At 45.0% G+C, this 16,678-nt stretch overlaps 1 protein-coding gene across 1 annotated transcript in view; it reads left to right on the top strand.

Annotated features, from left to right (window-relative positions):
• The window catches only part of LOC138296999 (uncharacterized), a 178,244-nt gene extending 161,960 nt beyond the window's left edge, over positions 1-16,284 (top strand). The window contains exons 10-11 of the mRNA XM_069236515.1: positions 7,558-7,861; positions 16,015-16,284. Coding sequence (XP_069092616.1) covers positions 7,558-7,861; positions 16,015-16,177 — 467 coding nt within the window. The 3' untranslated portion in view covers positions 16,178-16,284. The remainder of the gene's footprint in view (positions 1-7,557; positions 7,862-16,014) is intronic.
• The last annotated feature ends 394 nt before the right edge of the window (positions 16,285-16,678 follow it).

Consider the following 16,678-nt stretch of genomic DNA (forward strand, 5'->3'; position numbering starts at 1 on the left):
GTGGTAATTGCGATTCCTTAATGCCCAATTCACATTAAGGAAAAGTTTGATACATGTGCTTGAGAAATCACAAATAAGGATTCCTTATTTGCGATTTCTTATTTACAGAATCGCAATTTGCGATTCTCTAAACAGGGTTGCAATTTTAAGGAATCGCTATTTTAGCGATTCCTTAAAATTGCATAGCGAATGCCTTTCATACATGCTGAATGCAAAAAGCTTTGATACATCTGGCCCTTAGTGTCCAGATATACTCTGATTGACCAATTTAAAGTGGACCAGCCAATCTTGATTGGTTGGAAACAACATGAATATGTCATGGTAGCCATTTCAGGAGTCAGGGACATTGTCCCTGCATCATACAAATAATATATATATATTTATAAGGGGGCAGGGGAGCACGTCTTGACACTCAGCAGTGTCATAACAAAACTTGAGGGGACCCCCCTTGCAAAATACATGGAGGGGGCCCACCCTGCCTTTGGACCCAGTCAGGCAGTCTTAGGCCTGGGGCCTGCCACCTGTGTACAGAGCGGAAAGGGGAGCCTGGAGCTTAGGGGCATCCCACACCACAGGGGCTGCAGGGCCTATTGTTACTTTACTGACACTCAGGGGTATGTGTCAAGTAGACAACGTGTTGTGGAAGCCATTACAGGACTCAGTGACGTGGTCCCCACTGAAATGCATGTTACTGAATGCCAGCTTTTGAGGGTCACATAAAGGAGCATTTATAAAGAAAGGTGAGATCATAATTAGGTCACAATATAATAATTTGATGGTGGTGTTATACTCAATTTAAGAGTTCTTGTGATTTTTCAGAAGATGTTACCCTGTAAAGAATGTTGACAGAATGTTGCAAATCATCTGGGTTTTGATGAACCACGTATGAGAGAAAATGATTTTCTCACAGTATTATAGAAGCAAAAATGAGAACACAAAAATGCCATCTTCTTCAGCCATGTAAGAATAAAATTTGATATTCCGAGTAAATCATGTATTTCCAACAGCAGCGAAGATTCACTATAGTATTCTAATGGACAACAAGAGGACCAACATTCTATGTTTATGACACAATTGTGGCATACCTGTAAGGAAATGCCTCCTTGGCATGGTTACCCCCTGACTTTTTGCCTTTTGCTGATGCTACGTTTTGAATTGAAAGTGTGCTGAGGCCTGCTAACCAGGCCCCAGCACCAGTGTTCTTTCCCTAACCTGTACTTTTGTATCCACAATTGGCACACCCTGGCATCTAGGTAAGTCCCTTGTAACTGGTACCCCTGGTACCAAGGGCCCTGATGCCAGGGAAGGTCTCTAAGGGCTGCAGCATATCTTATGCCACCCTGGGGACCCCTCACTCAGCACAGACACACTGCTTGCCAGCTTGTGTGTGCTGGTGAGGACAAAACGAGTAAGTCGACATGGCACTCCCCTCAGGGTGCCATGCCAACCTCACACTGCCTATGCAGTATAGGTAAGTCACCCCTCTAGCAGGCCTTACAGCCCTAAGGCAGGGTGCACTATACCATAGGTGAGGGCACCAGTGCATGAGCACTGTGCCCCTACAGTGTCTAAGCCAAACCTTAGACATTGTAAGTGCAGGGTAGCCATAAGAGTATATGGTCTGGGAGTTTGTCAAACACGAACTCCACAGCACCATAATGGCTACACTGAAAACTGGGAAGTTTGGTATCAAACTTCTCAGAACAATAAATGCACACTGATGCCAGTGTACATTTTATTGTAAAATACACCCCAGAGGGCACCTTAGAGGTGCCCCCTGAAACCTTAACCAACTACCTGTGTAGGCTGACTGGTTTTAGCAGCCTGCCACACTCGAGACATGTTGCTGGCCCCATGGGGAGAGTGCCTTTGTAACTCTGAGGCCAGTAACAAAGCCTGCACTGGGTGGAGATGCTAACACCTCCCCCAGGCAGGAGCTGTAACACCTGGCGGTGAGCCTCAAAGGCTCACCCCCTTTGTTCCAGCACCACAGGACACTCCAGCTAGTGGAGTTGCCCGCCCCCTCCGGCCACGGCCCCACTTTTGGTGGCAAGTCCAGGAGAAATAATGAGAATAACAAGGAGGAGTCACTGGCCAGTCAGGACAGCCCCTAAGGTGTCCTGAGCTGAAGTGACTCTAACTTTTAGAAATCCTCCATCTTGCAGATGGAGGATTCCCCCAATAGGGATAGGAATGTGACCCCCTCCCCCTGGGAGGAGGCACAAAGAGGGTGTACCCACCCTCAGGGCTAGTAGCCATGGGTACTAACCCCCCAGACCTAAACACGCCCTTAAATTTAGTATTTAAGGGCTTCCTTAACCTAAGAATTTAGATTCCTGCAACTACAAGAAGAAGAGGACTGCTGAGCTGAAAAACCCCTGCAGAAGAAGAAAGAAGACACCAACTTCTTTGGCCCCAGTCCTACCGGCCTGTCTCCTGACTTCTAAAGAAACCTGCTCCAGCGACGCTTTCCCAAGGACCAGCGACCTCTGAATCCTCAGAGGACTGCCCTGCTTCAAGAGGAACAAGAAACTCCAGAGGACAGCGGCCCTGTTCCAAAAAGACTGCAACTTTGTTTCAAAGGAGCAGATTTAAAGACCCCTGCAATCCCCGCAAGAAGCGTGAGACTTGCAACACTGCACCCGGTGAAGAAACAACGCTACAGGGAGGACCTCCCGGCGACTCCAAGACTGTGAGTAACCCAAGTTGTCCCCCCTGAGCCCCCACAGCGACGCCTGCAGAGGGAATCCCGAGGCTCCCCCTGACCACGACTGCCTGACTCTGAAATCCCGACGCCTGGAAAAGACCCCGCACCCGCAGCCCCCAGGACCTGAAGGATCGGAACTCCAGTGCAGGAGTGACCCCCAGGAGGCCCTCTCCCTTGCCCAGGTGGTGGCTACCCCTGAGGAGCCCCCCCCTTGCCTGCCTGCACCGCTGAAGAGACCCCTTGGTCTCCCATTGAAACCTATTACAAACCCGACGCGTGTTTGCACACTGCACCCGGCCGTCCCCGCGCTGCTGAGGGTGTACTTTTTGTGCTGACTTGTGTCCCCCCCGGTGCCCTACAAAACCCCCCTGGTCTGCCCTCCGAAGACACGGGTACTTACCTGCTGGCAGACTGGAACCGGGGCACCCCCTTCTCCATTGAAGCCTATGTGTTTTGAGCACCTCTTTGACCTCTGCACCTGACCGGCCCTGAGCTGCTGGTGTGGTGACTTTGGGGTTGCTCTGAACCCCCAACGGTGGGCTACCTTGGACCCCAATTTGAACCCCGTAGGTGGTTTACTCACCTGCCAGAACTAACATTACTTTACCTCCCCCAGGAATTGTGAAAATTGCACTGTGTCCACTTTTAAAACAGCTAAATGTGTTTTATGTAAAAAGTATACATGCTATTGTGATTATTCAAAGTTCCTAAAGTACTTACCTGCAATACCTTTCAAATGAGATATTACATGTAGAATTTGAACCTGTGGTTCTTAAAATAAACTAAGGACAGATATTTTTCTATACAAAAACCTATTGGCTGGAATTGTCTCTGAGTGTGTGTTCCTCATTTATTGCCTGTGTGTATGTACAACAAATGCTTAACACTACTCCTTTGATAAGCCTACTGCTCGACCACACTACCACAAAATAGAGCATTAGTATTATCTCTTTTTGCCACTATCTTACCTCTAAGGGGAACCCTTAGACTCTGTGCATACTATTCCTTACTTTGAAATAGTGCATACAGAGCCAACTTCCTACAATACCTGAATGCAATCCTGATGGAATCAAAGCTGTAAAACTTAAAGCATTTCTTTAAAGCCCCATGCATCGTATGACTACTACCTGATATAGGCTGGCAACCAGGACTCTCCAGCCATCTCTGTCCTCGACTTCTGTGTCAGTCTGCCTCCATATGTAACCCATTTTCTTGCAGTGAACCTTGAGGCCTGAATTCCAGGTGCTGTTTGGCCGTCCTCTTTGTCTTTTCCCTTGGGGGTTCCAGGTCAAGGCTTGCTGGGTGGTGTTAGAAGTAGGCTTGTCGAGAGTGTGACCAATCCAGCCTATGGGTCTTTTCATAATTTCTTCATGAGCAGTGAGCTGGAAAGTCTGCTGCCATAGGTCGTTGTTGCTGATGGTGTCTGGCCGGCTAATTTGGAGGATTTTCCTCAATCAGGTGTTGATGAAGGTCTGAACTTTGGTGGTTGTCACTGTTGTCCTCCATGTTTCTGCTGCATATTGAAGGACCGATTTTACATTGGTGTTAACCTGATGCTTGGTTTGCAGTGTAAGGTCCTTGGAGATTCAGAGCTTGTTTAGATGAATGAAGGCAGCCCTTACTTTGCTGATTCTTGCCTTGATATCAGCTTCTCTGCCACCCTGCTTGTCTATGACCCCTGCCCAGGTAGGTGAAGACCCTAACCCTTTCCAGTGCATTGCCCGCAAGAGTGACTACAGCTGTGATGGCTATGATAACATACAGAATCTTGGTTTTTCCCTTGTGGATGTTGAGTCCAAGCTGTGCTGATGTGGCTGCCAGATTGTCGGCCTTCTGTAGCATCTACAGATGGGTGTGGGAGAGAAGGGCCAGGTCATCTGCAAAGTCAAGGTCATCGAGCTGCACCAACGTGACCACTGGATCTCATTTATTCTCCTTGCTGTGGATATCTTCATGATCTTCATGATCTAGTCTATGGCCAGCAGGAAGAGAAAACGTGACAGCAAACAACTCTGGCTGTCTCCTGTCCTCACTTTGAAGGCTTCCGTGAGTTGTCCTCAATGGACTATCTTGCAGGTCATTCCCTCGTAAGATTTACTGATGATTCTTATGAGTTTATCTGGCACACTTTGGTGGCAGAGGAGTTCCCAAAGAGTCTCTCTTTCAACGCTGTTGAATGTCTTCTTATAGTCGATGACGTTGACATGGAGGGGGGAGTTACATTCCATTGACTGCTCAATATTGATGCAGTGTTGCAATCTGGTTTGTGCAGGATCTATGTTTAAGGAAGCTGGATTGCTGGTCTCGCAACTCAGCATCGACTTGTTGCTTCATTCTGTTCAGGATGACTCTGTTAAACACTTTACTGGGTTGATAGAAGAGTTATCCCTCTATAGTTTGCAATGTTACTCAGGTTACCTTTCTTGGGGATCTTGATGAGACATTCCTCCTTCTAGCCGGCGGGCATCTTTTCCTATTCCCAGATTCATCCAAACATGGGATAGAGCATGTGTATAGATGTTTCAATGCCTGCTTTCAGTGCTTCTGCAGGAATGTTGTCAGGTCCAGCTACCTTCCCATTTCTCAGATGTTTGATGACATGCTGTATTTCGACTTTGGTTGGTCTGCTGCAGTTTTTTGGCAAGCCCTTGTCAGCTAGCTGTAGGTCAGCTGGAAACCACGGCATGGGCTGGTTCAGCAGTTCTTCAAAGTGCTCCACCCATCTTTGTTATTGGCCTTTGTTACCCATGATTGTCTTCCCAGCTTCGTCTTTAACAGGTCTTTCTGGCTTGCTGTATCTGCTGGAGAGTTTCCTTCTTATGCTGCTAAGTTCTTTCAAGCTTCCATGGCTTCGGTGGCAAGACCGTCAATGAATCTTCCCTTATCTGCTCTTAAGATTCTCTTTGCTTCCTTGTTGGTTTTGGTGTATTTGCCTTGAGCTTTTGCGTTTTCTGCTCTTGTTCGGCTGACGTTGACTGCAGCAGGGGCGGACGGCAGCTTTAGGAGGGAGGGGGGCGGGCGGGAAGCACACACACACACACACTCGTTCTTTCACACAGACACGCACATCCATTAACAACACTCATAACATTCAAACATGCATGCACGCACCAAACATTCATTTTAAAAATTCACACACACTCATTCTTTCACAAACACACACGCATGCATATGCTTTAACAACACTATTAACAAACATACACGCACGCACCAAACATTCATTTTAAAACATCACACACACGCACTCATTCTTTCACACACGCAGGCACGCACATCCATTAACACTCATAACATTCAAACATGCACGCATGCACCATACATTCATTTTAAAAGAACACACACACTCATTCTTTCACACACACACGCACGCACATCCATAACAACACTCATAACATTCAAACATGCACGCACGCACCAAACATTCATTTTAAAACATCACACACACACACTTACCTTCAGCTTCGAGGTCCCAGGAGGGTTGGGACTGCTGGCTTCCCTCATTGGCTTTCTCTTAGGTCAGCCAATGAGGGAAGGCAGCAGTCCCAGCCTCGTCACAGAGTGGGATGGGATCAGTGAGACTGCTGACCCCACCCCACTCTGTGTCGAAGTGCTTAAACCTGAAGCGCCCGGGTCGAAGCCAATAGGTGACGCTTTCCTCTTCACCCAGGGGAGGGCCTCGAGGCACATTTCCTGGAGGTCACGCCCACAGGAGCTGTGACCGCCTCAGCCCAGCAAAGTTCAGCTCAGGCAGCCAGACGTCTGCACATGTCTCACTCCTGGCTATCTGAGCTGAAAATGAAGTTTGTCTGTCAGGCTGACCTTTGTTCATCCTGACAGACACTCTTCATGAGGGGCAAAAGGTGGGGGGCGTGGCCCCTCTGCCCTAAAGGATGGGCCGCACCTGGACTGCAGCTTCCTTTTCCTTTATCACATGGATTTTGCGTAGAGTCTCAATGTAGATTCATTTTTTATGCTGGTGTTTTTTGAGACCCAGTACCTCTGGCAGGTTGATGTCACTGCTTCTTTGATCTTCTCCTGAGACTTTCTACTGGGTCTCTGTTGTTCTCTTGTTCTTGCAGGACTTGAAACTTGTTACTGAGGGTGACTGAGTAGTCACTCTGTTTCTGTGCATCTGTGGTGGTATATCGCTGGTGTTGGTTTGTTGGTTCCATCCATGCTTTCTTTAGCTTTAGCCTGGCCCTGGCAAGGTGATATTCTAACACCATGTCTGCTCCTCTTGTCACTCTAACTTCCTGCATGGACCACCGGAACGTCTTGGCAATGCATACATGGTTAATCTGATTCTCTGATGAATGGTCTGGTGACACCCATGTTGCCTTATGTATTCTTTTGTGTGGGAATGCACTACAACCTACTACAACCTATCACTAGACTGTTCAGGGCATGGAGCCTTTCACCATGCTCTTTCATGTCACCAAGGTCATTGTTGCCCATGACGTCTTTGTACTCAGTGTTGTCACTTCCAATCTTGGCATTGAGGTCCCCCATCAGTATGGTGAAGTCTCTCTCAAGGCATTTCTCCCATATGGACTGGAGTAAGTTGTAAAGCTGTTCTTTTTCCTCTTCTTTGCTGTCATTAGTATGTGTATAGCACTGGATAACATTCATGTTGTTCTTCTTTTTTTAATGTGGAAGGTCGCTGTGATGATTCTGGGACAGTGGGCATCCCATACAATCAGAGCTCTTTTGGTTGTTTTCAAAATATTTGTGACTTGTGACGAAGACGACAGTATCTGCACTCGTAATAAATATATTTTCACATTTTATTTTTTAAATGTGCAGCAGCTACATCTGGCTATATCCTCACTGTATATTTTCTTTTCTTGCAGACAAAAATGAGGCTTTGAGAGGCCGGGTCACTCAGTCAAGTGTCCTTACAGGACAGTGGCAAGATGTGGGTTACCTTGGACTGGCGATCAATGCTGTTGATGGAAATCTGGATCCCGAATATTCCCATGGGTCCTGCTCTCATACACATATAGAAAATAGTCCCTGGTGGAGGCTTGATATGCTAGACCAGTACCACATTGATACTGTTAAAATCACCAACAGAAATGAATATTCTGAAAGGCTGACTGGAGCGGAAATTCTAATTGGGAACTCCCTGGCAAATAACGGAAATAACAACCCAAGGTAAGTCAAAGCTATGTTTAGTAGTCATTGCCAGTAGTTGATCAACCCATGTGTAGCCCTCCTGGAGCCCATGAAACACTACACCATCACAGGCTTGAGCAGACTGGTGTGCTGTCCTAGAGTAATCAGCTGAGTGTGGGAACCAGTTTACATTAGCCCTGTTGCACAGCACTTTGTTTAACATATACCTGCATACCCCCTTCAAATATGACAAAAGAGATAATAAAGTCATGCTTCATTGGGCAATGGAAGCACAAATGTAGACAGGGTCTAGAAGCCAGGCTAGTGCAGGGGTGCCCTCACACACAGCTACTTTGCACCCAGCCTTCAGGGTTGGAAGGCCTGGTATATGGGTGACTTATAAGTGACCTGGTGCAGTGTAAATGGCTGTGAAATGGTGCATGCCATGGCAGTCCTGTAGAACCCTTTGCATGAGCTCCCTATGAGTGGCAAAAGTAATGCTTCAGCCCATAGGGATCTCCTGGAACCCCAATGCCCTGGGTAGCTGTAGGAGGCTGGACTGGTTTGTAGTGAGTACCAAGGGGTACTTGCACCTTGCACCAGGCCCAGTTATCCCTTATTAGTGTATAGGGTGTCTAGCAGCATAGGCTGATAGATAATGGTAGCTTAGCAGAGCAGCTTAGGCTGAACTAGGAGACGAGTGAAGCTCCTACAGTACCACTAGTGTCACTTGCACAATATCATAAGAAAACACAATACACAGTTATACTAAAAATAAAGGTACTTTATTTTTATGACAATATGCCAAAGTATCTCAGAGTGTACCCTCAGTATGAGGATAGCAAATATACACAAGTTATATGTACACAATACCAAAAATATGCAGTATAGTCTTAGAAAACAGTGCAAACAATGTATAGTTACAATAGGATGCAATGGGGACACATAGGGATAGGGGCAACACAAACCATATACTCAAAAAGTGGAAAGCGAACCACGAATGGACCCCAAACCTATGTGACCTTGTAGGGGGTCGCTGGGACTATTAGAAAATAGTGAGGGTTAGAAAAATAGCCCACCCCAAGACCCTGAAAAGTGAGTGCAAAGTGCACTAAAGTTCTCCAAAGGACATAGAAGTCGTGATAGGGGAATTCTGCAGGAAAGACACAAACCAGCAATGCAACAACGATGGATTTCCAGTCGAGGGTACCTGTGGAATAAGGGGACCAAGTCCAAAAGTCACAAGCAAGTCGGAGATGGGCAGATGCCCAGGAAATGCCAGCTGTGGGTGCAAAGAAGCTTCTACTGGACAGAAGAAGCTGAGGATTCTGCAGGAACGAAAAGGGCTAGAGACTTCCCCTTTGGATGACGGATCCCTCTCGCCGTGGAGAGTCGTGCAGAAGCGTTTTCCCACCAAAAGACCGCCAACAAGCCTTGCTAACTGCCAATCGTGCGGTAAGGGTTTTTGGACACTGCTGTGGCCCAGGAGGGACCAGGATGTCGTAAATAGCTCTGGACACCTCCCAGGGGAGGTGCAGGTCAGCGGAGTGGTCACTCCCCTTTCCTTTGTCCAGTTTCGCGCCAGAGCAGGGCTAAGGGTTCCCTGAACCGGTGTAGACTGGCTTATGCAGAAATGGGCACATCTGTGCCCATGAAAGCATTTCCAGAGGCTGGGGGAGGCTGCTCCTCCCCTGCCTTCACACCATTTTCCAAAGGGAGAGGGTGTAACACCCTCTCTCAGAGGAAGTCCTTTGTTCTGCCATCCTGGGACAAGCCTGGCTTGACCCCAGGGGGGCAGAAACCTGTCTGAGGGGTTGGCAGCAGCAGCAGCTGCAGTGAAACCCCTGAAAAGGCAGTTTGGCAGTACCAGGGTCTGTGCTACAGACCACTGGGATCATGGGATTGTGCCAACTATGCCAGGATGGCATAGAGGGGGCAATTCCATGATCATAGACATGTTACATGGCCATATTCGGAGTTACCATTGTGAAGCTACATATAGGTAGTGACCTATATGTAGTGCACGCGTGTAATGGTGTCCCCGCACTCACAAAGTCCGGAGAATTGGCCCTGAACAATGTGGGGGCACCTTGGCTAGTGCCAGGGTGCCCTCACACTAAGTAACTTTGCACCTAACCTTTACCAGGTAAAGGTTAGACATATAGGTGACTTATAAGTTACTTAAGTGCAGTGGTAATTGGCTGTGAAATAACGTGGGCGTTATTTCACTCAGTCTGCAGTGGCAGGCCTGTGTAAGAATTGTCAGAGTTCCCTATGGGTGGCAAAAGAAATGCTGCAGCCCATAGGGATCTCCTGGAACCCCAATACCCTGGGTACCTCAGTACCATATACTAGGGAATTATAAGGGTGTCCCAGTAAGCCAATGTAAATTGGTAAAATTGGTCACTAGCCTGTTAGTGACAATTTGAAAGAAATGAGAGAGCATAACCACTGAGGTTCTGGTTAGCAGAGCCTCAGTGAGACAGTTAGGCACCACACAGGTAACACATACATATAGGCCACAAACTTATGAGCACTGGGGTCCTGACTAGCAGGGTCCCAGTGACACATAACAAACATACTGAAAACATAGGGTTTTCCCTATGAGCACTGGGCCCTGGCTAGCAGGATCCCAGTGAGACAGTGAAAACCCCCTGACATACACTCACAAATAGGCCAAAAGTGGGGGTAACAAGGCTAGAAAGAGGCTACTTTCTCACAGTAGCTAGGTACCATATACTAGGGACTTATAAGGGGGCACCAGTATGCCAATTATGAGTGGAATACTGTGTTAGCAGTATCCAACAAACATATTTAAAGGGGAGAGAGCATAAGCACTCGGATTCTGGTTAGCAGGATCCCAGTGACACAGTCAAACACACTGACAAACAGGCCAAAAATGGGGGTAACCATGATAGAAATAGGCTACTTTCTCACAATAACATATAAGCAAACTTATTGAAAGAACATATAGAGATCACATGGATTGGGAACTGCTTTGTGTGTACCTTTCTTCCTTCTTCTATAGGTGAAGGATCAACATATTATCAACTGCCAATGTCTTACATTCGTTAGCATGTTTAATAAGCAAGAGTTTTGTAATCAGATTTATCAGATTTCAAAATATATCAATGAAATACCTTCCTGTTTCTGGAGTTCTTGGGTGTTTAGTAGCCAATATTAGGTATTTAAAACCAGCTGCAAAAACTAACCACAATATTAAAATTACTAAAGGGGAGTATGTGTGCGGTTTGAGGATAGATAAGCACAATTTTTTAAGGAATGTAACAAAAGGAAAGTGAACATTTTGAAACAGTGGAAAGATGAAAAGAAAGTCAGAGAACATTTTAAGACTGAAGAAGAATTTAGGACTTCAAATTTACATTCAAGATTAAGAACGTAGTATGCGAGAAAGTGTGAATTATATATGGTGCGTCATAAACCTCCATGAGTTAATTCAAGGGAGTTTGTGGAAGGTGTGAGAGTGAAAGAAGTTATGCTGTGAATTTTTAATTGTTGAAGAGCTAATACTTAGGGGAATTTCTTAAGTGTGTGGTCAGACTGCTTATTTTAATCTGCCTTGTAACTGGGTGGGTTACTGCCATCTCGCTTTAGTATGAGAGTTTACCATGGTGATGAAATGAGTGAGGCTGTTGGTTTGAGGAGAGTAAAAATATGTTTTGGACAGATTGTGCTAGATCTGTTAGGAGCTATGATTCCTTCCATTTGGAGGGGCCATAAATGGTGTGAGATTTTCTGTGCTTGTAGATACGCTCACTTCTAACACTGACTGCACATCAAAGCACATAAAAAATGCATTTATTGCTATGCGTGCCATGATTATGCAAAACTGCCTACTGCTAGATATCCTTCAGGCAAAGGAAGGCAGAGTTTGCAGGGTTTTGAAGGTGAAAGAGTGCTTCACTCCGTGTTTCATCCCTGATAACAGTAGGGTTGTTAATGCTTATGTTTCGAACACATTAATGTTTCTTGTGAAGTCAAAGCTTTTGAAAAATAGGGCTTATGAGAAAAAATGGAAAAAGATTTTATTAAGTTTAGAGAGTGGTTTGATAGCCTGGGTGTGGGCATGCTAAGGGCTATACAAAAATCTGTAATTATTGTGTTAATTTATGTGATTGTTCTCTTTCTCTTATGAAAAGTTTCTGGATTATTATTTTCAAAATGAGGGAGTAAGGAGAAAAATATGTTGTCTAAAAGGAAGAGGTATGAGCTGGAGATGGAAGATGCCGGAGATAGAGTATAAAAAATCAAGATGTTGGAAGAATAGAAACGCAAAAAACAGAAAGTAATGAAGACTGTATTATAATTCGTTGAAGGGTTAGATAGACTCAGCAGTGCGGGTAAACTGAGAAAACCTCTGTGAATTAATAAAAAATGTGCATTATTATCAAAGTACAGAATCATACTCTACACTGGAATTGGCACATGTACACTGATATGATGCTAATGCTTTTAAAACAGTTTTCGAATGACCTGTTAAATTGTGTTTTCCTGGCTTTTGCTAACTAGGCCTCAAGTAGGCCTTAACGCCCTCATGTTCACAATGAATGTCACATTCAGTGTTATTCATTACTGCTGCACGTAGTCAAACAAGTCGTACATTTATTTATGAATCACGCTGTTCTAAAAAAAAAGACTCTCTGGCATGGGCTCACGGGTGTAACAGTTCTCTAGGGATCTGCTTGCAAACAGTATTACATTCATTCGCAGTGGTTCACTGTTGTTTATGTAACTAGTTTGTTTTGACACCTCCATGTGACATAAAGTCAGAGGGGTTGAATCAATATTCATAGTGGGTTAGTGATTAAATGGTAGGGCTGTATGATTATTACAAAATCTTTGTTCTGATTTGTTGAAAATGTATTTGTTTGTTCAACCACAACAAATCTGCAGTTTTCTCTTTGAGGAGATTTTCTATAAACCCTAGATTTTGTGAGTGAGCCAGATCTTTAAGAGACCTTTCCTATCCTACTAGAGATGCTGTCTGATTTCTTGCTGTTTTTGCTACATATTTGGAATGTAGTCTATTTTTTATTTTGCTTAATATTCTTTTTTTAAAACATTGTATCAATGTAACCTGCATCTTTCGGGGTGCCCTCCCTCTGCCCCATGCCTGCAGAATATCCCTCTTAGCCACCATCAGTGCCACATTACAAATCATGGGGGGGATCTGTGTAGTGTCTGCTCTCCCCACATTCCTAATACAAAAAGAGCACATGATGGATTGTTTGCTGTACAACGTCAAACATTCACCCCCAGTCAGAGATCTGGACCTAAATCCATAGTTTTTTTGCCCACCATGCCACCCCAGTTTGGACCCAGCCATATACAAATCAGTTGTGGCCCTGCTTCCCATAGAAACGTTCCAGCCCAAATTGCTAGGCCAGGTCCTTTCTGGACTGGAAGCAAGCATCCTGGACCCAGTTTCGTGTTATCACCCCTCATCAGCCAGGCCAGCTTGAATCCAGTGGCACAGTGAGCCTAGGACCCATATTCCTAGACACACCACTTGTGCTGGTAGTTCGAGTGGATGTCCCATCATCTGTTCCATGTACCCATGTATACTCAGCTAGAAGGCCCTTAAATCTGGGCATTCCCATAAGAAATGCACCAGTGTACCTCTTTGGTTGCAGCCTTGACAGCACCGGTCTTTGAGGATCTTGCCAATTTTGTACAGCCTGGTCAGCGTATAGTATGATCTATGCAACTTGTTATCTGTATGAGCATGAAACCTGCTCTTATCACTACTTCACTTGGGTACCTGCATGCTTCCTCCAAGTCTGTAACCTTGATTATTCCCAAGTCTGGTTCCCACTTTCCTTTTAACCTGTTTAGGGTTTGTAGGCTGCTCCTAGATAGAGTTGCATAGATCTGCAAAATCACATGTTTGCACAATGGGGCTGTCAGAATGCTGTATGTTTCTTTGGCTATTTTTCCCAGATGTGTTGTGTATTAAGTGAGAGTGTGTTTTACCTGAATATATTTAAATCTTGAGGAGTCTGATAGAGCAAACTGTTCTCGGGGTTCTTTAAATGACAGCACGCCCCTCAGGCCCACCTTGGAAATACCTATTAGATACCCTTCTTGGAAGTAGGTGAAGTTTTTCAGGTCTGTGAGCCTTTCTCAGTCCCATAGGAGCACCTCTAGAGTACGTTTCCCCTTCCAGCCCATACCCTTGGCCAGGTCTTTCCAGATCTGAACTACAGTGGCCATAGTATTCTGCTATGTCCTTGAGGCATCCCTTCTTAATAATGCCCTAGTGTACTCCGTCGAGGCAGTGCCCTTCTATCTGCCATAAAGGCAGGATCAACTGCTCTGACAAGGCCCAATAACTGTTCACCGTCAGCTGGGCTGACCAGTAGTATAATTTGAGATTAGTTAGTGTGTTTCACCTTCATATTGGCTGTTCCACAGACAGCAGCCCTCTAGTGGTTTCCGCCACTGTTTGGAAAAATGTCTCAGGGACTCAGTATGGCATGCTTTGCAGTGCGTACAAGAAGTTTGGTAGTTATATCATTCTTTATAGCGTGGTCCTTTCCAGGAGGGACAGTGGGAGCATTCTTGAGTAGGCTATGTCGGTCTTATATTGGGTGAGTAGTCACCCCAGGTTTGTTGCTATAAAGTCCACGGGGCCATAATAAAGATACCCAGATACTGAAAACCAGCCAAGGTCCATTATAGAGGGTAATCCCATCCCTCAGGTATGCACCATCCCGACTTGCACCAGTTGATGTGAATCCTAGAGTATCTTGGAAATGTATTTAATATGACCATCACTCTTGGGATGGAGCATATGGTGTCTGCCAAATTGAGAAGCAGATCATCCAGATGTAAGGAGCTCTTGTCCTCCCAATCCTAGTCCAATCGTAGGCCTCTCAGCAGACCATCCTTCCTTATCCACCTGCTAAGGGCTCAATGGTCACAGCAATTCCAGTGATATTGCCTCATTGACTCTCACTCTAGCCAGCGGTGCTGTGTATAATAGGCGGACCCAAGCAATAAATGCTGGGAAAAATCCCATCTTTTTTAGCACCGTCATTAAGTAGGGCCATTCGGGGGAGCTGAATGCCTTCTCTGCATCCAGCAGAGTATCACTTCAGGTTTCTGGAGGGTTTTGCTTCGCTCCCGTAACCCATATAATTGTCTAAGATTGTGTTTCATGGCTCTGTGTCACATAAACCCCAATTGACCTGCTTTGATCAGGTTACCCACCACATCATAGAGGTGGCTTGCCAATACTTTTACCAGTATTTTTGCCTCTAGGTTCAACAGCAAGATGGGCCTATAGGAGGCACAATCTTCTGGTTGTTTCCCCTGAACTATGACAGCAGTTTGGACATACCTAGGTAGGCACCGCATTGCCTGGGCACCTCAGCATATTTTCAAGAGGGCTCAATTTGCTTCTCAAGCACTTAAAAACGTCTGCAGGCCGACCATTTGGCCCGGGCATCTTCCTACTTTGAAGTTGGTGTATGACCTCTATGATCTATGTTGCTTCTATCCCTCGATCAAGACTACCTCTATCCTCCATCATCAATGCCATGGTGGGAATATCTCCCCCAAAGTCCTGGAGGTTCTGTTCATCAGAATGTTGATGGGATTGATACAGGGTTTTTGAGTAGTTCACAAAGTTCACAAAGATAGTTACGATCTCTAGGGTAGTACCAGCCCTCAGTTCTGTCTCATGGAGAATCTCCCGTACCATTCTGTGGCCTTCCATGTAGAATAAGCATCTAAAGTTGGCTAACCTCTACCTTCCTGGGATAAACCCATTTTTGTTTGGCGAACCAGTTTTTGCAGTATTGCTATGATAGCAATAATCTTTTAAGTATCTTATAGTGTGTTTTATGGCATGGGTAAAGGTCTAAAATGTTTCTTGTCAGTAGGCCTAGTATTAAGGAGGCAAAATGTTGGCTCCTTAGTTATTCTGGGCAGTGTTGCTATCAGGAAAATGTCCTCAAAGAGCTCAGCCAATTGTGGAGTTGGTAGACCTATGTAAGTCAAATAAAACTCTGGTGAAAGTCCATCCGAACCTGTCCTCTAGTGTTACTTTGTATATTAAACGTAAACGTTTCATTCAGATGGTCTTTCCCTAAGGAATAATGGAGAAATCCATATAATTTTTATTTTTTAGCATATTTTCAACTTTGTTTCTCTGTTTCTCTTGCTAGATGTACTGTCATTGCCTATATTAGTGCCGGTGATACTAAGACATTCCAGTGCCACGGAATGAAAGGCCGATACCTGAACATCGTAATACCAGGAAAAACGGCAACTCTCACACTCTGTGAAGTTCAGGTTTTTGGAGACCTTGTATACGGCCATGCTGGCTGAAGAACACAATTAATGATACTGAGCTGTGAATGTTCAGATTGTTATTGTCAAATTAAAAGATGCATCTTTGCTTCTCAGTGATTAATTGTCATTTTAACTCAGATAATTGAAAGTATTTTCTAAGATGTCATTCTTCAATTCATATGATAAATATATTTACCAAAGTCATTTTCGTTAAAAAAAAAGTGATTATGTCTCTAAGCTAAAATAATAATGATGTGATTAAAAAAATATATTTTTGTAATCCATTTGCATGTAATGCAGTTATATGGTGATAAGTGAAAGTGATTGTAAGAAGACTGCCTGAAAAAAATAAGAAATGCCTGTCAATCCTACACATATTAGGGTATTTTAAACACAGTAAAGTCACTGTGTGTTTAGTTTACGTGGAACCGGGCAAAATAAATCACAATGGAAATGAAGCATGTGAATTTTACATTCTCAGGCTGAAGGCTCCTCATGACCTTAATTTCTTGGCCAGACCTAAGATGGCAGACTGTC

The sequence above is a fragment of the Pleurodeles waltl genome, chromosome 5 (assembly GCF_031143425.1).
Source record: "Pleurodeles waltl isolate 20211129_DDA chromosome 5, aPleWal1.hap1.20221129, whole genome shotgun sequence".
Lineage (NCBI taxonomy): Eukaryota > Metazoa > Chordata > Amphibia > Caudata > Salamandridae > Pleurodeles > Pleurodeles waltl.